The sequence below is a fragment of the Sciurus vulgaris genome, assembly GCF_902686455.1.
Source record: "Sciurus vulgaris genome assembly, chromosome: 19".
Taxonomy (NCBI): domain Eukaryota; kingdom Metazoa; phylum Chordata; class Mammalia; order Rodentia; family Sciuridae; genus Sciurus; species Sciurus vulgaris.
The window spans coordinates 21,797,611-21,823,374 of record NC_136480.1 but is presented as its reverse complement, the minus strand read 5'-3'; the positions used below and the strand labels follow the sequence as shown (position 1 = coordinate 21,823,374).

The window sequence follows — 25,764 nt, the reverse complement described above, 5'->3', positions numbered from 1 at the left end:
CTGCCACCGGCCTCCCTGGCACCGCACCTCATTAAAAACGTCCCCGCACTCGCCATACCGCAGGCGGGCCTAAGGAGAGCCCATGGTTTACTAAACAAGTGCTTCAGCAGGCGCCCCCAGCAAAGCGCACCGTGGCACTACCCCCAGGAAGGTGTCACTGCGCCCGCACCTTCCTGGAGAGGACACTGTCCCAGAGGAGCAGGACTAGAACCTGCAGCCCGAGGTCAGTTTGATCTTCACAGGAGAGTGTGGAAATGGACCTGCGAAGATTCAACCCCAGCAAGAATTGAGGCGACCTCCTGATCAAGTTCACTGGCACCAAGTTTAACCCGCCGGTCACCTCTTGCTCCTCCCTTTCTGAAATTTCCAGTGTGAGAAACTGGAAGCGCCCCGGACTCCGGAAGCGAGCAGGACACCTGGTTCCCGCTAGTGCCCTATCCCGAGTGTGAACGCAAACTTCCCAAGTCAAGTTCCTCTGAAATTTTTATTACAATGTTCAACTCCAAGTCAAAAATCTAAATTAGATTTTTATGAGCTCTCTCCTTCTACTCTATTAACCCTTGGCCTCAATACACTGAATCGAGAAGTTGCTAAAACAATCTATTTTGTGTGTGTGTGTGTGTGTGTGTGTGTGTGTGTGTGTGTGTGGTACTAGGGATTTAACCCAGGATGCTCTACCGCTGAGTTACACCTCTACCCCTTATTATTATTATTTTTGTGTGACAGGGTCTCACCAAGTTGCCCATGCTAGCCTCAAACTTGAGATCCTCCTGCCTCAGCCTCCCAAATCACCAGGCCTACAGGCATGTGCCACTACGCCCAATTAAAACAATCATTTTTGTTACCTCTACATAAAATTGCTTGACATCTTAAATAAATGATTCAGAAGCACTCTAAAAATATCCAGGAAGGAGGGTGTGTCTCACACATTACCAAGCATTGCACTCAGCCGGAGTGCTGGACACCACTGACATTTTGGGCCAATAAATAATCTTGTGCTCTGTGGTGGGGTGGGACGTTCTGAGCAATGCAGACCATTTAGTGGAGACCCTGGTCTGTGCCTACAAGACATTAACAGCACCTCTGCCCGGCCCACCCATTAAGACCATCAGAAATGTCTCCAGATAAAGCCACCTTTATGTGATGGGACGGGAAGTAAACTCGTAGAGAAGAATGTGGAGGTTCCTGGAAGAACAGATGCAGAACTCCCACGAGATCCAGCTACCCCATCCTGGGTGTCAATCCAAAGGGAAGAAAATCAGCCTTCCAGAGACACCTACCCACCAGTGCCTATGCAGCAATACTAAGCTGAGGAATCAGGCCAGATGCCCATCAACCCACAAGTGGACAAAGGTATGTGTGTGAGGGTGTGCATGGTAAGCGCCCACATGTGCACATACAGAACAGAGTACTACTCAGCCGTGAGGCAGGAAAACCGCAGCCCCGGAGGGCATCGTGGGAGGTGAGATGAGCCAGACACAGAGACTTTGTGGAATTGACCTAGGAGCAGAACAGTGGTTCCAAGACTCTGGGAAGGATCCAGGGGGCCACGGAAGAAGGGTGTTTGGAATGGATCTGTGCATGCTCCGTGCTTGTGTGAAAACAGACCAAACCCCATTCGTATGTGCAGTTAATACGTGTTAATAAAAAACTTTGCTAGGCGTGGCCCGCTGGTCCCAGGGGGTCAAAATCATCTACTCCGAACACTACTGTACTAGAGGTGGGGGTCCCCTTCCCGGCCCTCCCCCAGGCGAGACGACCGCAGCAGGTCTGTGCACCCGAGCTGGCAGTGCCACCCGCACTGTGTCCTCAGCAGCCCAACACCTGCCAACGCCCACCCTCCCGATTGTGGCCAGGTTAGCTCTTCTTGCTCCCAACAACAAAACTTTTGCTCAAAGAGACCCTTTCCCCAAGACGTCACATTTGGCAGAAGATCCTTCTGTCACCATTAGCAACTCTCAGTGCACTTCCCCCCTGAACTGCTGACCAGCTGGCCCGAAGGGTGTCTCGTCCATGAGCAGCAGCACAGGAAGGTTACCTGAAGTGTCGGCTGTTTGTCATTCCTCTTGGGGGACTTGAGTCCACTAACTTGCTGCTGCTGCTGCTGCTGCTGCTGCTGCTGCTGCTGTTGCTGCTGTTGCAGGAGCTGCCTGGCCACCTGGAGAGCCTGCAAGAAAGGGAAGAACCCAGGTCAGGACCCAGGACCAGGACTCGGGTGCAGAAGGGCCCAGGAGGTGGCCTCGGACTGGCCCCGCCTTTCCCATTTCCAGGCACAGGAAACGGCAAGCGAAACTTCCCACCAATCTACTCTGAAAACTTTCCAGGGTTTGTTGACACTTCCTGCCACTGGGCAGCTTCATGGACAGGCACGGCCGCCCAGGAAGCAGACACCTCACCCCACTGAAAACCTGCGTAACAGTTTTAAGTGTGAATGGCCAGCTCCTGAGGAAAGGCGGCAGGGAGCTGGGTAAAGACAGGAAGGCAGGAGCTCTGTCCGGACCCGAGTGGCACCACCGACTCCCCAGATCACAGGGAACTTGGGAACGCAGGTTGAAAGCACACGTCTACCTCGTGAGGCCAGAGGAAGAGGGAAGCGGGATGCCGGGGAAAGCCCGTACTGTGGACACGGTCATTTGGGAGGGTGCTCAGGACTGACCCGGCATTCCCAGGTCAATCTCACTGGAAGACAGGAGAGAAAAGCAGCGAACCTCACCTCCTGCCATCTCAACCCAACGTCTAAGTCACCCTTTCAAGCTTATAACGGGACAGTTTCGATTGAAAGGCGGAATTTGGGGAGGAGGCCTGAGCCCAGTTAAAGTGGAAGCAGGAGAATTCTGGAGGGTGTGCCACTCAGGACCAGCCCATGGTTTTTGAAATCTCAAGTGAAATAAAGTGTCATTAGCGAACCATCAGGAGGATTTTTCCTGTCGAAGCATTAAGAACCTGTCAGGATCAGCAGCAGAAAACCAGGGTGTGCAGGCACTGAGCTAGGAATTCACACCCAAAGGCAGCTTCCCAGGCCGAGCCAGCTGTGAATCCCAAATGTACTCCTGGAGGAGACGTCACAGACGCGGGGCACGCAGAGACAGCGGGGCTGCCGGGAGAGCCACAGAGCCGCTTCTCCAAGGCAAGGACTCATGCGCGCCTCCCAGAAGGGGCACTTCCGGAGCTGGCCGAGGCCTGAGCGGGTGTGAGTTCAGGCCCCCAAAGCGAGCGCAAAGCTCTTCTGAGGGCAGCACGTTCCTCAGAGAAGAAGAGACATCTCTGGTGATGAGAACCGTGTGTTCAGCTCCAGGAATTTTCAGTGGTGAAGGCAAAGCCAGGGAAGGGTCAGGCGGCAGGACTCCTGCACACTGGGCACTGGGTGGTCAAGGGCATTTGTCCTCAGGAGCAAACACTGAGGAATGCTGGCCCTGCAAGAGCACTAACAAGACATGCTCACGCTGGGCACAGCGGGGCACACCTAGGATCCCAGCTTGGGAGGCTGAGGCAGGAGGATCCCGTGTTTAAGGCCAGCCTCAGCAACTTTAGTGAGGCCCTGGGCAACTCAGTGAGACCCTGACTCCTAAATAAAAAATAAAAAGGACTGGGCATGTGGCTTGGTGGTTAAGTACACCTAGGCTCAATTCCCAGTACCAAAATATAAAAAAGCCACGCTCACTAAAGCAGGCATCTGGTTGCCCAACCGTACGCAGCATCTTAAGACAGTCTGTAAGGCTGAGTGGCGTCTCTGTAGCTAAGAGGTGCAAAGGAAGGGGAAGAAACAGGAGATCAGAGAAGAGCATGGAAAAGAGCCTGGGACAGGGTGGGGTATCTGCCTGTCCCACCGGTGCCCATGCTGCCTGTCAGGAAGGCCCCTGAACACTGAACTCGCCCGCCTGCCCGTCGGCTGCAAGGCACGGGCTACGCTCTGTGCAGGGACAGGTACGGGTAAGAAAGCCTGCCTGGGGGGTGGCTGAGAGGGGCGTCTGCACGCCAGGGCCCCCAGGAGCACGGCCTGTGCCTCCAGCCCTGGGTCTGAGGGGACTCCATCAGCCCTGGCCCCTGGGCTTCCTGGTCTCCTTGGAGACGCTCAGCACAAGCGTGGGTGTGAAAGTGGGCAGCGTGAAGATTTCATTTACATCAGAGGAGATGTCCCCCTGGCGAGGTGCGCGGGAGCAGAGCCTCTCCTGCGTGTCCCCGAGCTCCTTCACGTGGGCTTCTGCAGTGCTCGGTGTCTTGAGCGCCACCCTCAGAGTCCCTGAGTTCAGAGACGCCTCGGCAGAGAAGGCTCTCCGGCTGGGAGCAGGGAAGGCGGACCAGGGGACCCAGCTGGTGGAAGAGGCGGCCAGAGGAGACTGGCAGGGGAAGATGGGAGAGGCAGTGCCCACCAGCAGGAGGGCACCCTAGCCACCCAGGGCTGGCACCCTCTGCCACCGTCACACCTGATCCTGGAGAACAGGCACCCAGCTTTTAAGTAACAAGCCTCAGAGTGGCCATACCTGCCGAGTCAGCAAATGGGAAGACTTAGCGTCTTCACAGGAACGTTGACCCGCGACGTTCCCGGGTAAGCATGCGCCCAGAGGGAGCGTCAGGGAAGAAGGGCGGGACCCGAATCTGAGCTCACTTGTGCCCATGTTTACTGAGCTGGCTACGCAGTGATGGTGCATTTCAGATCGGCTGCTGGAATCCTGGGACTGACTTTGCTGGTTGGAGGGAAAATCAGGATCACTGACGGGAACAATGTGCCTTTCAAATCCCAGGGTAGGAAACTGACACGCTCACATCCCAAGCCCCAGCTCCCGTGCGAGGCTCCACACGCAGTCCCGCCGAGGAAGAGAACCAGCACAGACACCTGCCGGAAAAGCAGCAAGGGACCTGAGAGGACAGAAGGGAGACCTCAGTCACCCCCTGGAGAAAACGCTGCACAAGACCTGGACATGCGGACAAGCTAGCGAGGCTCCGCCCCAACCCCAGATGCGGCCGGTGAAGCACTTCAGACAGGCAGGGAGCCACCAGCACAGCAAGGCATCCCGAGTCCTCACAGAATATCCACAGCGATCCAGACCTTAAGATGGGCACGTACCAAAGTCCGAGCAAGGTAAAATAGCAACGGACCCCCAGACAGAAACCAGCACGAAATCGCCCAGGTCTCAGCAAGAGCGTTTGGCATGGAACTGATCAGAACACAGAACAAGCTTTGAAGTCAACGGCTGAAGGGTGAGCGCTGGTTCTCCAATAGATAAAGCACAGTAAAATCTAGGTGTTAAACGAAAAGGGACACTCGCTCGGTGTTTACGGATTCGGGAGTTATATACAGAGATCGGGTAACTATCATGTGCTGGAAATCAAAAACGCTTGCTATCAATTTCACTGTTGATGGGAAAGCTGGAGTGGTTGGTGGCATCCGCTTGGGGCGATGCCCTGGGCTCATGCCCTTCCTGACACACCATCTGACAGCCATTTCTACCCGCGTGGACATGTGTGTCCAAGCAGACACATGTTCTTCGTCTCAGACCCCACGGTCCTGCTCCAGAGAGCACTGACATTCAGCAGAGTCAGGCAGTGGCCTGGGACTGGTCTTTGCCACAGTGTCTCTGTCACAGCCGGACACAGGAGTCCTAGGCTGCACTGTTGGAAAGTGAAAGTGGACAGTCTGGGTATAGAACAAGAAGCGCGTGGATCTAGTTTTGTGTGTATGTGAGAGAGGGGGAGAGAGGAGAGGGAGGCAGAGGAGGGACGGGGGCATGCAGGAGGATGTGAATGGACGGAGGAGACTCCCTTCCGGCAGCAAGCATCGCATTTGACTCCAGCTGCAGACCGGCAGCTAAGGTGGACAGCAAGGAAGGTCCCATCCAGCGACAGAGCCCTTCACTCTGGGTGGTGCCCCCTGGGGAGATGACCCAATGCTCTGCTGCGTGACAGACATGACAATCGCCTGGCCCAGTTACTCCTGCTCTGCACGTGAGCCCTGGCACTGGTCAGAGAAGTCAGGGCTCCCTGTGTCACAGGGCAGGGTGACGACAAGGCCCGGCCCGGGAGCCCGGTGCACATGCTCACGTGGCTGTTCCTTCAACAGCTAGACTAAAGGGCTCTGCCTGCTCTCAGAGCCAGCCCTACTGGCCTTGTCCCCACCCGTGCCTGATCATCCCTAGAGGTCAGCAGGCGTTGGCCAGGGCTGCCTCCGGGAATACAGAGAGCCCCTCATGTTTGGTGGGTCACGGGTCCATCTCCTGGGACCCTGGGAGTTCTGGGCACACTGTCCATTCTGTTGGCTCAATCAAGATGGCTTCCTCTCAGCAATGCTTCTCCATAAAAAAGTGTCATCTGCTCTGCACACAGTGTTTCACGTGGCACGCTCACGACTTCTGAGCTACCTGTGTCTCGAGCCCCTAGTGGGTGCTGGTATTGTACGGCCAGGTGATCCTACGTTCAGCCTGCTTATCAAGGTAGCTGGTGCTCAGAAAAACGCTTACCCAACCTGAAGAAACACGGACAAGTTCACACGAAATACGACTTGAGGAAGCAATCCACGCTCCAGCCCGCACGCGGTGTGAGCCGGAAGGAGGAGAACACCTTCAACAAAGATCCTGCAGAGCGCACTGGTGACAGGTCTGAGACATGCGTTAACACGTGCAGGACCTCAGAAAAATCACCAGATGGGAAGCCCTCCATCACTGGCCAGCAAATCATAGCCCACAGACCCGACAGGGTCCCTCATCTCTCTCTGCTGGGCCTGCAAGGGACGCACCCTTTTTACTTATTTAAATGGTGGGGAAGGAGTAAAAAGACGATTCTGTGACAGGTGAAAATCACTTGGAGGTCAGATTCCAGTAGCCACCAACGAAGTTTCATTGGAATACAGTCAGGTCCCTCAGGTGTGGTCTGCTGCTGCTTCTGCGCTACCAAACAGCAGCGTGCTCTCTGCAAAGACCGCACGGCCCCAGGCCTGAAATATTTCCCATGTACCCTTCACAGGGAAAGTCTGCCAACCTTGTCTTAGCTGGCTCTCTGTATTCTGAAATTGCCAGACTCACTGGGCAGAATTTTATTTTATTAGATATATATACACACATATATATATATATATATATATCTGTGTATAAGTATATATGTATATACATAATATATGAATGTATCTGCAAGTATATATAAATATATCTATATAAATATACATATTTATCTATATAACTATATAAATATGTATAAATATATATAAATATATCTATATAAATATGTATAAATATATATCCATATAAATATACATATCCATATAAATATGCATAAATATATATAAATATACCTACAAATATATCTATATAAATATGTAGAAATATTATAGCTATATAAATATGTCTGGATATCTAAATCTGTATGTGTATATTTATATATTTATTCATTTATTTTGGGGCTGGGGACCATACCCAGGGTCCCACATGCGCTACCACTGAGCTATATCCCAGCCCCGGGTAGAATTTTATATAAACAGGCACCTCTGAAATCGGTTCCCCAAATAACTTTAGAGCTCAGCTAATAAGGCAGCACGTGGGAATTGGCTGTTCTTGAAACTCAAACTCAATCCGCATTTCTGGGAAGAAATTTCTGGAATTGCTATGTGAACAGGGCCACGCCGTGCGCTCCCGTCCAGACCCCGAGGGCTGGGTGCCCAGCTGGAACCTGCGGCCCTTCCCTTGGGTGCCAGGCAGCTGAGGTCAGCCGGGTCCCTAGCACCCTGGGAGGAGGTGGCGGGCCTGGGCCGCCAGCCAGCTGCCGCCGGGGCTGGCGACTTCCTGCCTGTGCGGAGGATCCTCCCTTCTCCAGCCTGCGGGCGGCTCTGAGTCAGCCACCCTTCCTCTCATTTCCTCTCTAGACTCTCCCCACCCCTGCCCATCAAACCTGTTCTGCAGATAATTTCGCGGGCTGACCAACAGTGGCTGTGCGGACCAGGCGGCAGGCAGAGCTGGTAAATCGCGCCCAGACCAGCCTGGGAACAGGGGGCCTCCTGCCCTGCACACCTGGGCCTGGGCTGCGCCTTCTCCGCGCAGGGCCTGCTACCGGGCGGGGCTCCACCCCCACCCCCAGGCTCCTCACGGAACTCGTAGCCAGTCGCCCAAGGAAGACAGGGCGCCAGCGGGCAGGGACCCCCGGCACTGGGTGCAGGAGGGAAAGGTGAAGGCCAGGGGTGCTCAGGACCACGTGCGCTCGCAGGAGGGAACAGGCAGGTCTCCCAACGGGAGCTCTGAAAACATGCTGCTGGTTTACCAAAGGAGTCCTGGGTTACCGGAGGACGTGGGGAAAGTGAGCTGACTTCAGAGGGACTCAGTGCCTGTGGGAACACCAGACAACCGGCAGACGACCATGTGGCACATAATACACGGGCAAGGAAGCCCTGGCTGGCCCGAGCAGCCGGGGGCAGTGGCCACTCGGCAGCCGGCCTTTGGCGCCTCCTGGCACCGGCCACGCTTCGCCGGCTCCAGGATCCTGCCAGCAGGGCGGCGACTGCACCCTCACTGCTCCTTGGTCACCTGACGCCGTGCTCAGAGCAGGAGGGGCAGACACAAAGCCTGGGTCTGCACCGCAACCCCAGGGGAGGCCCCTGCAGCATTATCCAGCCAGGGTTCCTGTGACCCCAGGGCAGGTCTCGATGGCCATCTCCAGGAGTGACATGTGTGGGTTCCCAAACTCCCTCAGTCTTTGCAAATGAGTTTACCAGTCGATATCAAGACAGACTCTGGAGGCTGAGGCAGGAGGGCTGCAAGTTCAAGGCCAGCCTAGGCTCATCAACAAGACCCTGTCTCAAAATAAAATTTAAAAAATGTCCGGGGCTGTAACTCAGTGGTAGAGCACCCCCAAATTCCATCTCCAGGACAACCAATAAAGAGGGGAACAAAAGACAGACATGGTGAAAACCTGGAGCAGGGAAGATCCTACCCCTACAGGACACGAATAGTACAAATGCGAGCTAGACTATTAAAAGGACAGGAACCAAGAAGCCCAAGTTCCCCATCATCGCCGTTACCCTACCTCCGGAAAGAGACAGGGGCACCCCCTGTGCCTAGGTGGGGAGAGGTGAGGCCAGGTGAAGCATCCCCAGAAACGAGAGACAATCCTGTGCACCAAAAGGGCCTCCTTTCCTGGCCTCCCCACAAGGCCGGGTTCCTCTCTTTCTCCAGGCTCTGTGCAGGACAGCCCTGCAGTGAGACTTATCATCTAAGTCCCTCACTTGTCTTTTGCCTTCGAATTTCACAAACACCACAAAGACCTGAGCATAGGTAGGTTGTGAGTTGTGTGGCTTTTCCTTGTTTTGTGTATATTTTGTGGTATGGGGGACGGGTCCCAGGGTCTCATGCATGCTAGGGAAGCACTCTACCACTGAGCTGTGCCTTGCTGAGGCTGACCTTGGGCTTGTGATCCTCTGGCCTCAGCCTCCAGAGCAGCTGGGATGACTGGCCTGCGCTGCCACGGCTGGCTTCCATGTCGGTCATTTCTGCATTGGGGTCTGTTTTCTTAGGAGGAAGGATGGCAAGCAATGTTTCTTTATCCTTTATTTTTAGAAGCAAGGGGATGAGGGGAGCAGTTTTTCGTGGTGCTCTTGCGCCACGCCGTAATTTCCCAGCCTTGGCAGCGGTGCATGTGCTACCCCAAGGCACCCGCTACAGAGGCCGGAGCGGAGAGAGATCAGAAAGCTCTAGCAGGAGGCTTTCTGTTGCAAGCGTTCCCGCAGAGCGAATCCAGGCAGCGAGGGGGCTGCACAGCTCATGCCCACTTGCCATCATGAGCAACCTTTTTTAATTCAAAGGCATTCAGAGACCGCTTCCCGCCAAAGAATGGGGATTTTCATGAGACCCAAAACGGGGTGTGCGGCGGGGGGGGGGGGGGGAGTCTACAAACCACTTGCAAAATCGGGTGAAAGAAGCTTAATGGCCACAGGTAGTCAGGAAGTCTGTTGAAGTCTCTCAGGAGCCAGGGGACAGGCAGCCAGCTCCTCCCCTTCCTCCTCTGGTGCACACAGGTCCTGCAACCCGCTTGCGGAGCCGCTGGCTGGCTGCTCTGCGGCGGCCACTGCCAGACGCTGAATCACCGGCGAGGCTCCGGCACCTGAGTTGTGTTTGGAGGGATTCCATCCAGGCCCTGCCCGGGCCTGGGCCTGCCCAACTGCTGTGAGTCCTGGGGCTGTGGCCCAGGGCGCCCGAGCGCGGCCGGGCGTGAAGCCCGAGTCAAGCCTGGGACTGGATGTCTCAGAGGTCAGCCTCCTGTGGCCTCAATCGCCAGCCCCCTTGGGACGAGATGCTGCCGGAGAATAAATACACGAGTGCACTGTCCTCGTCCTCCTCCAGGGTCCCCAGGTAGGAAACGCAGGGGTCAGACCTGAGCATGACCCCCAGGGGTCCACTGGCTCCTGACCAGCCCCCGACCTCTGCAAACGCCTCTCACGAGGGGAAGCCCTGGGCAGACTCCATCTGTTCCTCGGACGAGGCCGCTACTCCTGAAGCTCGAAGAGGACGCCGGCCGGAATTCCACTCAACACAACGGAGGCGGGTTTTTCACGATTCGACGGAAGCAGAACCGAGTTCCTGCTCAGAACACAGGTGCCCCAGGCCTGTCCTCATGGGCCACATGTACTGGGGACTCTGGAGACCAGGAACTCCCAGGGCTCCGTTCTCCAGACCCTTCCCTCTCACGCTTGAACTCAGAGCAGAGAGGGCAAAGGACTGGGAGGGGCATCCCAGCAGACACAGAAGACAAAAAGGAAAGGGAAAGGAAGCAAGGAGGTAAGAGCGGTGAAGGGGCTGATGACGGGGAAGGCGGAACTGTCGCTCTCCCATCAGGCGGCGGAGGGGCCACTACTCGCCAAAGACCGCGCTTCTTAAACTGACAAGTGCGAAGATGCACTGCGTGACAGTTTAGGGACGGGGTGCGGCCCAGGAGTTCAGTCCCAAGCACCTCAGAGAAGAGACCTGGAAAGTCACAGCCGAAGGATCGGGTGCATCCAGAGAGCTCAGACCCGTGCGGCCGGCAGCCCCGCCTGAGACACTGACATGGAGACAGTGTGCTGGCTCGTGCACCAGGCACCGGGCAGAGCTGAGTTTGGCACTTTATCTCCCCTTCCCAGCCCCTCCGAGGGAGGCAGGGAGAAGTCTTCTACGTCCTGATCAGAGAATGTGAGTTCTGTGACTTGTTCAAGGTCATGGCTGCAAAGTGGCAAGAACAGGAACACACAAACATTGTCTCATGAGAACCTGACATTCACGCTGTGCCAAGGTCACTGGGATTAGCCCTGAGCTGCATGTGGGTCTTCTGGCCAGTGGACATGCAGACCCATGGGCCAAAGGCGCGGGGACACCAGGTCCCTCTGCCTCCGGGACGCGGGATGGGCTTCCGTGGGGTCACCTCTTCTCCCTTTCCTCCCCGACAGGAGAGCCTGACTCTTTCAGCCAGGTCTTCCCAGTCCCAGGACGCTTAAAGCTCCGGCTTCTTCTGCACCTGGGCCCCCCGTCCTCCGCCCAGGACTGTGGACATCCAGGCCTCTCCTCCATCTCAACCAACCTCTCCTGACAGCTGGGCTCACGATCCAGCCCTGCAGGCAGCACGGCCCGACGCCCCCAGGCCGGGGGGCAGGCGCCCTGTCTTTACTAAGGGCCTGGCAGGAGGCAAGCAGGCTCCCCTGCCTCCGCGCTCTGGCTCTCTCTGCCTCCACCTCGACTCGGGGTCCTAATGCGGTCACCAGCTCCCTGATCCTCATCTCTTCTTCGAGCCCCTGGGACAAGCCTGAGGCCAGCGGGGCTTTCAAAAGGGAACCTCCCTAAAACAGACCAGGCCAAGGCTGAGTGGGGAGCAGACCACACCCTGCAGGCTCCCTGGGGCAGCCCAGGCCCCCGCGACCCACCACCTTCTGAGCACTTTCCTGGGCCCAGCGGGATCTCCAGCCCTGGTTTTAATCCACTGCAGAGTCTTGCACTTCATAATCACATAGGGTGTGTTGGGGGGTAGGCAGAAGTTGGTAAATAGCTGCATTCTTAAAACTGTCCTTGCCCCTGGTCAACGGATTTTTTAATTTCTAAAAATTTTTTTAGTTGTAGATGGACACGATGCCTTTATTTATTTAGTTTGTACATGGTGCTGAGGATCAAACCCAGTGCCTCACGTGCGCTATGCAGGCGCTCCGCCACTGAGCCACGACCCAGCCCCAAAAGTTGCCATTTCTTGAGCGTGTGTGGCCAGTCCAGTGTCAAGCAGAGTCCTTCCATCACATCCCAGCCCTTTCCATTTTTTATTTTCGGACAGGGTCTCACTAAATTGCGGAGGCTAGCCTCCAGCCTGTGTCCTCCTGCCTCGGCCTCCCAAGTTGCTGGGATCGCAGGTCCGTGCCACCGCGTCTGGCTGAAGATCACCAATTCTTTTGAGATCGTCATTATACCCAGTTAGCAGAGGAGGAAAAAAATCCAGAGGGGGAGGCCATTGGGGTCCCTCAAGAGGGGCACACCTAGCCTGCAGCTCAGTTCCTTGCCTGCGGCAGTCCATCAATGATGGCGTGGGTCACTGCCATGGGCCACACAGGGGCACGTGATGGGGCACAACAGGGCAGGAAGGTCAGCTCGAGGCGACACTGAGTGGGTGGTAACATGCCCAGGCAGTGCCACCTAGGGGGAGGAGGAGGGTGCTCACTGAAGACTGCCCTCCCTCTGGGAGGTTCTGAGCAGGAAGCTTGCCCAGCGTGCCGCAGGGCGGCAGCCTGGGCAGAGCTCTGGGCCTGCACCCCTCTGCCTGGGGGAACACAGTCCACCAACCAAGCACACCCAGGGCCCCTCTGAGGCCGGCTCTTAAAAGACTTCGTCCTGCCGGAGAAGCCCCCAGAAGGAAGGCACCTGCGGGGATGGGCCAGGGAAATAGAAAGAGGCTTCTACCCCAAGGTGGAACAGCAACCAAACTGCTCGCCAGCGGACACTGTGCTCAGAGACCCTGACCTGTGGAACCCCCAGCAACCACAGTGAGCATTAGGTGGAACTCGAGTCTCCAGGCAGGAAGAAATAGCGATTCGCTGGGAATTTGGGGGAATTACTGACCCTGAGAGAATCACAGTTATCCTTTTAAAAAAAGGAAAAAAGCTTGCTTTAAAAAACAGTAATGCTTATCTCTACAGGAGCAGCTACACTGTGGTTAGTCACACTCGTCACTGTGCTTGGATTTGAAGCTCAGAACTGCCATGTGCTACCTGCGCAACCACCGCAAGTTCCTTAACCTCTCTGTGCCTGAGTTGCTTCATCAGTACGAGCTGGAAAACGTAACAGTAGCTGTGTCATCACCGATAACCGGAATGCACGCAGGCTAGTGCCTGACGACCAAGAAGCCTTCCTAAGTGATGTTTAAAAGTGCTTCATATTTGATTGTTGAATAAGAAAGGAGTTAGTTCATGGTCAAAGACAGGAAAAACACATACACCTTAGGAAAATAATAAAAAAATCGAGTGAGCTACTACTGCCCATCTGTGGCAATACTAGGTGGAATGCTCAGGAGAAGCCGTTTGCTTAAGCAACCCTGACATCACTATTTACAGACTTTCAATACTTACTTTTGAAAATTCAGATTTTGAGTAGAGATTTTTTCCAAACAAATTCATGTATCTGGCTTCTAACACACCAAGAGCATCAGAAGCCAAACCCAAGCACCACCTTCCAGCAAGTCTCCCACGCCTCGGGAGGAGGCCTGCGGCACCCAGGGACAGGGCGGCACCCAGCAGCCTCTGCGGGGAGAGCGATCCCTTCTCCCAGCCCGGCGCCCTGGCCCTCACGCGGCTTCCGACGGGTGAACTCAGGAAGTGCTCCTGGCTGTTTGGCATAGAGCACACTAACTCGATTTTTGTGGAAGTTAAGTCACCAACATCACATTGAGTTAAAGTGAAACAAAACAAAACTCACAACGCTCAACCCAGACTGCACCTTAGAAGAGCGCGGGCAGCCCGACGTGGGCCCTGTGTGGACCGGGGCCGGGCATGGCTGTCCGTGGCACCTGGTCCCTCCCCCGGTGCCTGGTGCCCCCTGCTTGCCAATCCAGTCTTCACGGTGGACTGTCTCCCTCTCGGGAGCCTGCCCATGGCCAGGGCTGACAGAGTCACGGGAAAAACTCCCCTCGTGGCACCCAGACCACCTGCCTCCAGGTGCAGCTGGACCAGGCTTCTCCACCTCCAGGGTTGGGCCAGCCCTGCAGCCTCCCTACCCGTGCAACCTGCGTCAGGCACGCTGACCGCTACAGACCAGGGCTCTGTTTAACTACAGAGCGTTCTTATCCATCCCGACTGCCTCTGCGCAGTCGCCCCAGATGACAAGCAAGGAGGTGGACTGGCCACAGCTGGCACCCACCCCCGTGGGTCACAGGACGAGGCTGGGGGAGCCTGCTGCCCAGGCCTCTGCTCTCTGTTCCCTTATATAGTCAATGCACAGGGAATCCCTCCGTGTGCATATTTTCAATTCACATTCCAAAACAGTATAGGCGACGAGACAGATTTTCAGCTGTGATTTATAGGGCCGGATCCGCCTGGGCCGGGCATCGTGTGGGGATCACGCTCAGTACTTTCTCAGGATGGGTGTGGGCCTCCAGAAAACCAGGCTCGGCTGCTAAAGAATGTGCCACCGTTTCCAGGTAGGTCAGGGGATGCCTTTGTAGAAACAGTGTCACTTAGCCAGGCAAAAGCCATCTGAGGATTAAAAAAAAAAGAAAGAAAGAAAGAAAAGAAAAATAGGATTTCGCTTTGCTTGTTTTTCACTCTACACTGAAGGTAAGCAGAAGCCTTTTCTTTGGCCCCTGGAGATAAGGATATTGAGATAAGGACCCCGAAGGTCATGAAATAGGGTACGCGAGGATCAGGGCTAGGAGGCCTTTCTGAGGGACGGGCAGACCTTGCCTGTCGGCTCCAGCAAGGAACAGCTCACCCTCTGGCACGGGACTGTCCTTCAGCTGAGCTGTCGTCAGAACTCTGCCTTGACAACGCTGTCCGGGCTCCTGGCCTGTCTGTCCAATAGCATCAACTGCCCCACCCCAGAGCTGGGGACGGAACCCAGGGCCTCCCACATGCCAGAGCAGGGAGCGACGCCCCAGCCCCTTTCATTCATGAGCTGGAGACTTGCTAAGGTGCCTGGGCCGGCCTGGAACTTGGGATCCTCCTGCCTCAGCCTCTGGAGGCGCTGGGAACACAGACAGGCGCCACCAGGCCTGGCGGGCCGCTGTCACCGGTAAAATGTGCTCGGGGACACCATGCAGAAGCACCACTGAGGTAGCAGCGAGTGAGCGGAGTCTCCGGAAACCCCGCTCCCGGGGACTCCTCTTCCTAGCCCCCAACGCTAGGTTGACTCTCTGCAGGAGCCTGTCCAAGTCTCAGGAGGCAGAGGCTCCTGAGCCTCAAGGGTTAACTCGCTTGCCTTTAAAAAAAAACAAGGACACGTATAATTTCCTTTTATCAAAAAACAATGCGTGTATTATTTTCTGTGGATCTGCTAAAGGGCAAGGCTCTCCGAGTGGAAAACAAAACGGAGCCGGGTCCCACGGCTGCGGGCTGCAGCTACTCCCTTCCCTTCTGATAAATCATCAGACGTGCCATCCAGAGAAAACACCGGCCGTGAGCGGGAGAGCCACGGGCGTCCGAGAGACGGAGACACAGGCAAGCGGCCCTAGGTTCCCCTGTGGCTCCCGGGCGGCACACCTGGGGCGGCCTCTGGGTGAACACCTCAGCCTCTTTTTCCATTTTACCTGCGATTACTCCTACTGTTGAGCAAATTGTCCTCGAGACTGTCACAGACATCATTTTTCTTTGTCCTTACCCAGTGTAACAACTTCTGAACACGAAAAGAGCTACCACAGTCACAGTGATGCACGCAAACTTATTTATTTTGTTTGTGTAAATGTCTCTTCCCCTCTGAGGTTTGGACTGCTACAGAGAATATTCCTGTCTGTATTCTAATAAGCTGCTGCTTCAGACACTAAAATTTAAGGATATTTAGTCTGGGTACTAACAAACAAGGTTCAGGGTAGTCACAATTCTCTGAAGATCAAGAGACAGTTTTCCATTTCCTGTCTATTCCCTCACCAGCAGAGTTAAAAAAAAAAAAAAAAAATTAGCACCTGGAATACCAATTCCACTGAAGCTGGGATCAGGGTGGAGGGTGGGGGTCCAGAGGGAGGGAAGAGAGGCCAGCTGGCTGGCCACGGGCAGGAAAGGGTGGTGCCTTTTCAAAAAGGGTCACACCATGTGTTTAAAATGTCAGTTCAACAAGAAAGGGCTGGGAGGGCGGGAGAGCACGGCCCTCCCAGCTCAGTCCTGGCTGGCCCTGCCCAGCTAGGCATCCACCATGAAAACTGCAAGAGCCCCCAGCACCAGAGTCCACAGCCACCTGGACACCAGCAGGGGCTCTCCTTCCTGAGCAGCCCACCCCCGTCCACCAGCACTGCTGTGGATGAGATCCGGCTCCGCGTGGTGCAGCAGCCTGGCGCTGATTGGCATGAAACTGGGACCAACATCCTCACGACCGATTCGCAAAGGATGCCGGTGTGCTGGTGCCAAAGTCAGGGGACAGTCTGCGGAGGCAGAGCCACACAGGCACCGTCCGTGTCCCCTGACGCCCCACCAACAGGAAGAAGAGAGCCATGTGCACCGTCAGCAAGAGCAGAGCCAGCTCCAGCCACCTTCAGCCTGGGAAGCCGCCCTGACCGCCGGACTTGGCGGATTACATCCAGAGACGCGCTGGAAGCAAGAGTGAACGAGCAAGGAGTTAACGGCAGCCTGTCCTCTCAAGTCTGAGAAGAGCCGGAGGCAGAGCGGAGGGAGGAAGTGGTAAACAGCGCGGAGCATCCTCTCTGCCCTTCCCAGACCTGCTGCAGCAGCGCCGGTCCCTAGTTTAAAAGTTTAACCCCACAGAAATGGTCCTTTTTTTCTTTTTTTTTTTCCTCTGGACACTTACAGAGAAAACGCAGCGTTTGACGGCGTGAGATCGCACTGTCTGCCTTTGGATTTCCGTCCTCTTGCTGTAGATGGGTTCTGGCTGTTTCTGTTGAAGCGGGGGTTGCCGAGTGGTTAAAAAAGATGTTTGAATAAACAGGAAGTGCTGAGCGCTGAAGCAGGCTGGAGGAGAGAGCACTCTGGAACCCTGCCCCGGGCAGGCAACCTCCCGCTCGGCCTCCAGGGTAGCTGGCGGGGCTCTCACCAGAGGACAAAGAAACCACAAGAATTCCTCAAGTAATTCTTCACTTTCAAAGTTGAAAGATCAGTTGGAGCTTGTAGGTAATTTTCAAAGTTGCATTTAGCACTTAAAGAAATCTATTAATGCTGCGCGGCTCTAAATCACTCCGGGTCTGCAAGCAGCAACACGGTGCACCGAGTGTGCCCTGGCTGGAGCAAGCCCTCCCCACCCGGCTCACCACACAGCTCACGCGGGCAGACACACACACACCGACAGGGTTTCGGGAAACCTGCTCTGGAGATATTTTTGTGGTGACATTTACATAGGCAGGATGCTTTAAAAAAAAAAAAAAAAAAAAAAAAAGAAGGAAAGAAAGAAAAGAAAGAAAGAAAGAAAATTCCGATTTTGCAGACTTTGGAGGATTCTGTCACATGTATTTTTAAAGAGCACATCTTCCTGCATTCCAGGGACATGCCCTTGATCTTGCTGTTGTTCCTTCATGGTCTCTTTCTCTGCCACTGACCCACTCCCTGCTTATCTCAGACGTTTCCCTGGCCTACCCGAACTCTCCCTAACCTGTCCCAAACTCAGTGCCAAAGTCCTGTCTTCTGTCACCCAAGTGAGTGACTCGACAGGTACCTGGCGGAAAGGTATGCTGCAAGAGACCCAGAAAGTCGGCCTGAGAAATGGGAAGGAGAGCTGAACGGCCATGTTTGACAGAGAAGGAGGAAGAAAGGTCTCCTGCAAACCCACTGCCGCGTGGTACTGCTCCTCTGCCTCGGAAGCCACTGACCTGTCACTGAGCACGGCGTGGCGGACTGCCTGTCATGCAGGTGCTGATACTCGGCTAAAATAACTCATTGGGAGCTGTCAGTGGATGTTTACATAGGCCCCAATCTTTTCTTCATGGAAGGAAATTTTTTACTGGAATTCATCTTCTTTTGATCTCACATTCAAAGCAACGGCAGCTTGACAGACATTCAAGTCTGAAAGCAAATCCAGACGCCGAAGATAAACCGCCGGAATATGACAGGCAGAAGCATCTAAAGCTTATAAAAATGAAGAGAACAGCATGTCGCCTGAGTATTACAATAGCAGAAATCAAGAGACATATTAGGTGGAACTGATCAGCCACAAAAACAGTTCAAAAGGCAGATCATAGAAACAGAGGACCAGGCTAGGGGGAAGGAATGGGACCAATCTGGTCTACTGCCTCCCCTCCCCTGGAGCCGGGGAGCCCCCGCCCGCCCGGCCCCTCCAGGAGGGTGGAGTAGCCAATGCAATTGCTCCTCTCTACCTCAGGTCCAGTTGTAGCCCTGGCAGATGACTTCCTAGCCATGGTGTCCCTAGCAGGAGAAAGGGGAGGCTCACGGCTCATCCTCCCCCATGCCTCACTCCACTGGCACCCCTGCTTCTGGTCTGTAATGTGGGATCGGAAGGCACAGAGCCTGGTAAGTGGGCACTCAGGACACACACCTCTCCCGGCAGAGCTGCGAGGAGCTGGAGATGGTGCAGGGGAGCAGCCAGCAGCCCTGTTCCCTGCAAAGGGCTCCTGAATGAACAAGCTCCAGCCTCAGTCCCTCAGATAGATCCCTACTGCCCACCCAGCAGTGGTTAAGCCAACCAGGGCAATGCCTCAAAGGAATGTTTTCCAGAACTTTCTGAGAGGCATACAATTACTCTTTTTTTCCCCCTCCAAATAAACAAAGCCTCTCATTTTAATTAAAGTCAGTGCACATGATGAAAAGGTGATTCTCCACACAGTTTTGCACTTAAGAGTTGTTTGTTCACAAACACTGAATGGAAACAGGCAGCACCAGGTTAAAGGACAACAGGATTCCATGTCATGAAGTAGCCTGTGGTCACTCCTGGTCGTGAACACCCTCTGGGACTGCAAAGGGAGATCTTTTTTGAGGCAGGCTTGGATTTTTAAAATTAGCATTTCCCCCTGCTTCCCCCCCACAACATTTTTTTTTTTTTTTTGCAAAATAAACCAACACTCAGATATGGATTTAAAAATGTACAACCCAATTTTAAAAGCTGTAATCAGTTTAGGGTTTGCCTTGTGCAAACAAGATTCCTGGGTAACTAAGTTACAAATGTGGAGGAGAAAAAAAAAAAAAAAAAAACCCTAAACAAATAGAAAGCAAACACCCTACTAGATTCTAAGCTGGTGCTTTTTTAAAAGTCACCTTCTGTCCTGCCTGTACAACAAGGCAATGTGCTAAATGAAGTTGATGATTTCGCTCTAAACTCTCCCAGTTCAATCTGTTCAAGTCTCCACTATTCTTCTCTCACCTTAAAAAATAGAGAAACATCGTTGCTTTGAACGCTTACTCTCCAGATCTTCTAACTTCAGTCTCCCATGTTGCTGTAGCTGTTAGTTACCCCAAACAGTATGGCTTACAGTAGAGGTGAAAACGCACACTCCCCTGCACATCACGAAATGGGCTTTCCCTCCCCAAAGGGTGCTGCCCGCCGCCCAGATGCGCGGTGACACCCCATTTTGCAGGACATTTACAGATTTTGTTTTTTCTGCCACGTATAAAGACCTTCATTAGTATAATTAAATGACTGCTGGGTTTTTTTGATATAAACAACTTTTGATATGTCATTTTAAAACCTCACAATAACATCATTTAAAGAGCTACCATTTTAAAAAGAGAAATTGTCTGCTCAGGGCCAGGGAACAGAAGTCCTGCTCTGGCCTCTCCTCTGCCTTTCAGACTCTCCTGGACTTGAATGTCACCCTGGACCTTGAATCCCTGAATGTGAATGGCTTCACGCTAATTGCTCTAATTGCTTGAAGATGTGCAGGCAGGTGAAACCCAATCCCCCTGGCCAGGGTGGACCCAGAACAACACCGCAATGTTTACACAGCGGTTTGATTTTAATAGACAGAGGGACCCAGCCTAAGACAGCACAAGCCCAGCTAATAGGTGACCTCTTAATGTAGTCCTCTTAAAGAAAAAAAAAAAAAAAAAAAATTAAAGACACAACAAAACACAATTTCGTGTTCTGAAGGGCAGTGTCCTAAATACCAAGGTTATTTGCTTGCCTCCCGGATTGAGCACAGGTCGTACCACAACTGACATTTACACGAGCAACCTTACCCTGAAGACGCTTTTTTTTTTAACTTTAAAACAAAAAAGCACTTTATATGTCAGTCACCTTACAAACAGATTATGACTCTATGGTATTTCCAAGTAAGTGCATTCATTTAAATTTTAAATGGAATATTTTTCACACTGTAATCCTCCAGGTCCCTTAAAGGGGAAGGCTCGGTGCCCTCACCTCCATGTATGGAATTCCTGCTCCTGTGCTCTCTGACTACGGCTCAGGTGCGCGCAGGCCTAACGCTGGCGCTTCAGAACAATGCACATCCTTTCCGCCTTTCCTCTGTTGCTATGTGGGGCTGGAACCTGCTTCTCACCTAGAGGAGCTGCAGAGACCTGGAGAGAGGCTGAAATGGCCCCTCCGTGACTAGGGCCTTGTCCCTGGGTATCTGCATGACCTGGCATGGACACAGGTTTAAGAAATGCTCCCCATGGCTCCTGTGATGAGGTGCAAACGTAACCAGGGCTGCACAGGAAACACGCACAGGCAAGAAAAAGTCTGCAGCACCTGAAGACATCGCCAAGGCCAGGAAACCCACCAAGGCGAGGTAGGCCAGGTTCAGCAAGGTGCTCCACGCACACGCAGGCGCTGCAGACACCCCGAACACAGGTGTGCATGTTCACGTGTGCATGTGTACACAGGCAGAGAAAGACACATCACGCAGGAACTGCGTGCCCAGCAGCGTCTCGGGTAGCCAAGGCAACCCCACCACTACCTGGTTTTCATGAGCCGTTGAGGGCAAAGGTCAACGAGAAGGAAGAGCAGGTGAGACCCCAGGGAGCAGGGAGGCCCACCCGCTGCTTCCAGGTGCGCTCCATGAAGAAGCCGCAAATCACAAAAGGAGCGCAGAAACAGGCCCTTTACAGCTATGGAGAAAATACCATTCCAGAAGCTGAGTGAGCCATGTGGGCGCGTCGTGGCCTGCACTGCGTGTCCCCGCGCACTGAGGGACCGGTCCATGCAGCCAGAGCCCCTGCCCAGGAGGCCCTGGGAGTCCTGGGGAATCCACACCTTTTCCCGAAGTTACAATTCCCCCGTTAAGAGGCAGTGCCTCTCCTCTGAGAAACAAGGGGTACAAGTGTTCATTTAAAGATTAAGTATAAACCAGTCAGGTCCCGGAGAGGAACAGAGGGAAAAGTAAACAGGCCCCCGCCCCCTGCCCCCCAAAGAGTTCCCCTGCGACCGCCCTACGCAGCCAGCGCCTGGTACCGAGGGCTGCCCTGCGGCGGGGGGTCAGCGGAGCTATGCTGAACTGACAGGTTCCGTTTACAGCAGGCCAGGGCTGTTTGGAGATCCTGGCCTTGCTCACCACCAGCTCAGCAACAGATGGCGAGAAAACTTCCGTGGTGGTGCACAGGACCCAACTGCAAACATCAAGAAAACCACCAGGAGCCAAACGCCCTCCACACCAGGGTGACGACCCAGAGCCGGCCACCCAGCCGAGGGCCTTGGTGCCTGCAGAAGCCAAAAGGCCCGGTCCGGCTCACACAAAGGCACAGCCCCAGATTCCTGAGCAGCAGCACCAGCCAGGGCTGCCTGTTACCTGTTCCAAGGCCAGCCTGAGAGGGTTGGCCGGGTCTGGCATCCTATATTGTATTCTCCCCAATGTGCCCACAGACCGCCTCCCTCGGGAGGGGAAATCCTCCTCCAGACCATTTCCAATTCCCAGACTCCCTTCCCGCCTCGGGTAAGTTGGAAGCGCTCCACCTGAGTCTCACCCCAACACCCAGATTTAAATGTGACTTTCCCAAATCTGTGTATGATTTAAATATTCATTAGACCGATTCGATCACATGAATCCTAATATCTCCTAATGCTCTGAGACAGGTTATAAATGCACTTTGAAAGGTTTAATTCAATTGGCAATCTAAGAGGTCTTATCACTGGAAATGTGTTATTTTCATATTATTCAAGAAATGAACAAATGTGTTTTCCACAAACGTATTTTAGAAGCTACCCTTTCTTGTTATTGAAAGAAAATTGTGTTTATTACTCCTTTAGCACAGTGTAAACTCATAAACGTCAACAGAGGGTACAAGGAAAACTGTCAACTAAATATTGTTTCCTTCATGTGCTGTTCTTCCAAGTCAATTACGCCTTTCAACTTCTGGGGCATTGTATGATAAACTGGCAGTAAAAATCATTCACATTAATATACCATGGTGCCTTGCCTGCAAAAGGTAATTAAAGAAGTAAATGACTCATAAGAATAGACATATTAGCTGCGAAATGAAAGGCAACTGAGCTGCCACATAAAAATATGTACCATTAAGATACTGCATTTTCATATTCCTGTAATCAGCTTCTGCAGACTAATGCTTATTTAATCCAGTTCTGTGCTAAGTCCATCAACAACTGTTTTTTTGCTGTTTTCTCCTTCACTGAACATTATGAGAGCAGGTTTGGAATAAATACTGCAATGAGATTTTTGCATACTCAATTGAAGAACAGGTTTTTACATTTTAAAATCTATTTTTCTTTCCCTGAGAAATGCAACATTTAAAAAAAAAAAAAAAAAAACAGATTACTGGTGGAAAAAATAGAGACGAAGCTAGCCTACCCCTTGGGTGGCAAGACACCTGGGGAAGCTTGCCGCCGGTTCTGTTTGTCACCACGCTGCCGTCAGCTCCAGGGTAGGGCCTCAACTTGCGGGCCTCAGCCTCCTTCAGGAAGCGCTCCCTCTGTTAATAACGTCTTCCATGAGCATTAGAGGGACGAGGACAATGTACCCTTGGCAAGGATGGAGAGGGCAGGCAAGAGGAGGAAGGGGTAGCAGCGCGGTCTGGTGGCTCCGGGTCCCTCTCTTCCAGAGCCGGTCGGCTTCCTGACAGATGAGCTCACATCAGAGAGGAGGACTGACCCTCAGATGAACGGCCCTACCTCTGGTCTCTGGCCTTCGCACAGACGTTCTGCTCTATCCTTCCTATGCCTTTATTTCTATGCCTCCTGGCCAGCCCTGCCCGGTCACGCTGCAGAATGGCAACCCCCCGCAGCGGGTCAGACTTCTCTCGCTTTGCCGGCGGAGGCTCGATCCTAGCCGGGGAGAGGGACCATCAGCACCACACCATGAGTGCTTCTGGAAATTTCGGAGGCATGCTGTTTCCTACAGGCTTCAGAAATGGCTGCTTCTCTTTGGAAACGAGGATTCTCTGTTGGTAATTGATATGAACTCAGTTTTGCCTATCCAGTTTGGGAGTTTTAGCTCTGGAAACTCTGGCAATGGCCAATGCCACCCATAAACAAACAAAAACAAAAACAATGCATCCCAGGATACCTGCCTTAGAGTAGGTCTGCAGAAATCTACCCACTTAGTGATTGACAAATGCTTCTAGAAGCTTCCCCCAACTTCCTAAAAAATCCAAGAGCTCTATCTTGCTTTTGTCCTGGAAGACCACAGACTTTCCACCAAGCTAAAGCTCTCGATGTGGTTGTGAGCTGAGCCTTCGGCCCGGCCCTCCTGTGAGCATGGCAAGTTGTTTGGTTTCAAAATCGATGAGCTGCCAGCCAGGTCCTCGAGGACAGCACAGGGCACGAGATGGCCCTGCAGTGACCCTCGGCTATTTGTTTGTCTTTCCGGGATTCTGAGAAGCACGCACAGCCTCCAGATGCGAGTGGAGGGTTCCTGGTGACATGCAGCTGCCTCCACATTCTGCAGAGGCCTGCCACTCAGAACCACGATGAATGGACTCTCGTCCTGTACCTGATTAAGGACCCAAAGTTCCCGTGAGCAGAGAGGCCATGCTGCCCGGGAGACACGTGCCGAGAAGCAGTGCTCCCAATGGCCTCAGAGCAGATTGCTGATATTTAGCGATGTTGGAAAGAAGAGCGTTTCCAACATCCTGAATCAAAAGCCTTCACAAACTATTGTTAGCTGTGAATAATATGTCATGACCAAAAACACAGCTCTGGACACGATGCTCCTAACCCACCGCATTCCTGAGCATTAACCTATGTGTACAAACACAACGATACATGAATTAGTTTTTAAAAACACATTTTAAAAAAAATAGCAAAAGCCCTCCTCTGAGAAAGCAAGGCAAGAAGGCAGCTCCTCAGAGCCAGATACTCCTCAGACCTCTGCAGATTAGGATTCAAACATGTAATTAAGAAAGATAACCCCAGTTTTTATAGTAATTAGGGGCTGTGGGAAATAGGATACTATCTCTCTAAAGTGTTACAAACACAGCACACTGCTAAATAACCTGCAGTGTTGGAAAGCGCACTCAGAATCAAGGGCAAAGCCGCTATGCAGCCAGAACAGGAGATGACAGACTGGCGTTCAAGCCCATTAGCTGCTATGTGATAGGAGCACATTCACTAGCACGCGACCTGTGAAAAATCTTAGATCTCTTTAAATCTCTGAATTGGATTACTGCATTAATTCTTAAGAACCGCAATTCTTCAACCAAGTCAAATTACCCTCATTAAGGGTGGAAAAACTGCCTCTGCAATAAGTTAAAAAAAAAAGATATTTATTACCTATAATCACTTTCACATACTCTACCCCGAAAGACCATGAACGACCCCAGCAACTCCGAATGCGGTTTCACAGGTCGATTTGGGTGAGAATAAAAATAAAAATAAAAGCATTTGTATGCCATTTGAATTTTTTTTTCCACCTCTACAGGAAATGTCCTTTTATGAGAAGAAACAAGTAGCTCCATTTTACAGGAGAGGAAACTGGGGCACCTCTAGCACTCTGGAGTCAACGGCTGAGCTCTCCCATTTAATTGGGGGCAGAGCGGCATCCCGGGCCTCCTTTCTGGGCGTGGAACTCTAGAATTAAATCAGACACGCCGACTCGCGACGCCACTGTAACACAACGCACTGACTTCTCTAAATCACACTTGGCGAATTAAAAGGCAGGCGAAGTAAATGAAAAGGGAGGACCAGGGCTCCCAGGGCAGCAGCGAGAGCCAGGGTGAGTATTTACAGCGCAGCTGCCTGCGTCCCTCCCATCTGCTAGGACCGCGGAGGCTGCGCGGAGAATCCCCGAGTGTGTCCTCCTGGAGGGATGGGAAAGAAGAAGATGCTCATCGATCCACTCTGCCCGTGGTGGTCCTCAGAGGGCCTTGTCGGAAATGTGGCCAAGCCTGACCGAGTTGGGCAGCGAGGAGGGAGGCAGGGAGGCTGCCGCAGGGGCCTGTTCTGCCCCAGCCCAAGCCAGGCCTGGAGCCCCCAGCTCAGGGACAGCGGGGAAGCGCAGACAGGGCCGGGCAGACACAAGGCAGCCTGGCTTTGCTGAAGCGGACGACTTTCACAGCAGGTGTTAGGGGACAGGTAGAAGTTGCTCTCCAGACCGGACGTGAACCAGTGCTTTAAATCAGCTGTGATAAGATGCTAACTGCACCTCATAAGGAAAACCCAGGGGCTCCACAAGTACTTCCAAATCACAAAAATAAAATGTGTTCAGTGCAGTTACATCAGATGCTATTTTATTCATTTAACGTGAGATGATAAAAATCAAATAGAATCTCTCCAAGGATCCTAAAATCTACTT

General features: G+C 53.1%; 1 protein-coding gene across 17 annotated transcripts in view; it reads right to left on the bottom strand.

The window, feature by feature from the left end:
• Positions 1 to 25,764, bottom strand: part of FOXP1 (forkhead box P1) — a 515,936-nt gene that overhangs the window by 127,218 nt on the left and 362,954 nt on the right. For 15 of the 17 annotated variants that reach the window (XM_079122626.1, XM_079122625.1, XM_079122642.1 and 12 more), the window contains one exon: positions 2,039 to 2,167. In XM_079122626.1, coding sequence (XP_078978752.1) covers positions 2,039 to 2,167 — 129 coding nt within the window. Of the gene's footprint in view, positions 1 to 2,038; positions 2,168 to 16,928; positions 19,075 to 25,764 lie in introns of those variants that run through there. The other 2 variants (XM_079122631.1, XM_079122634.1) reach the window with 2 other exon arrangements.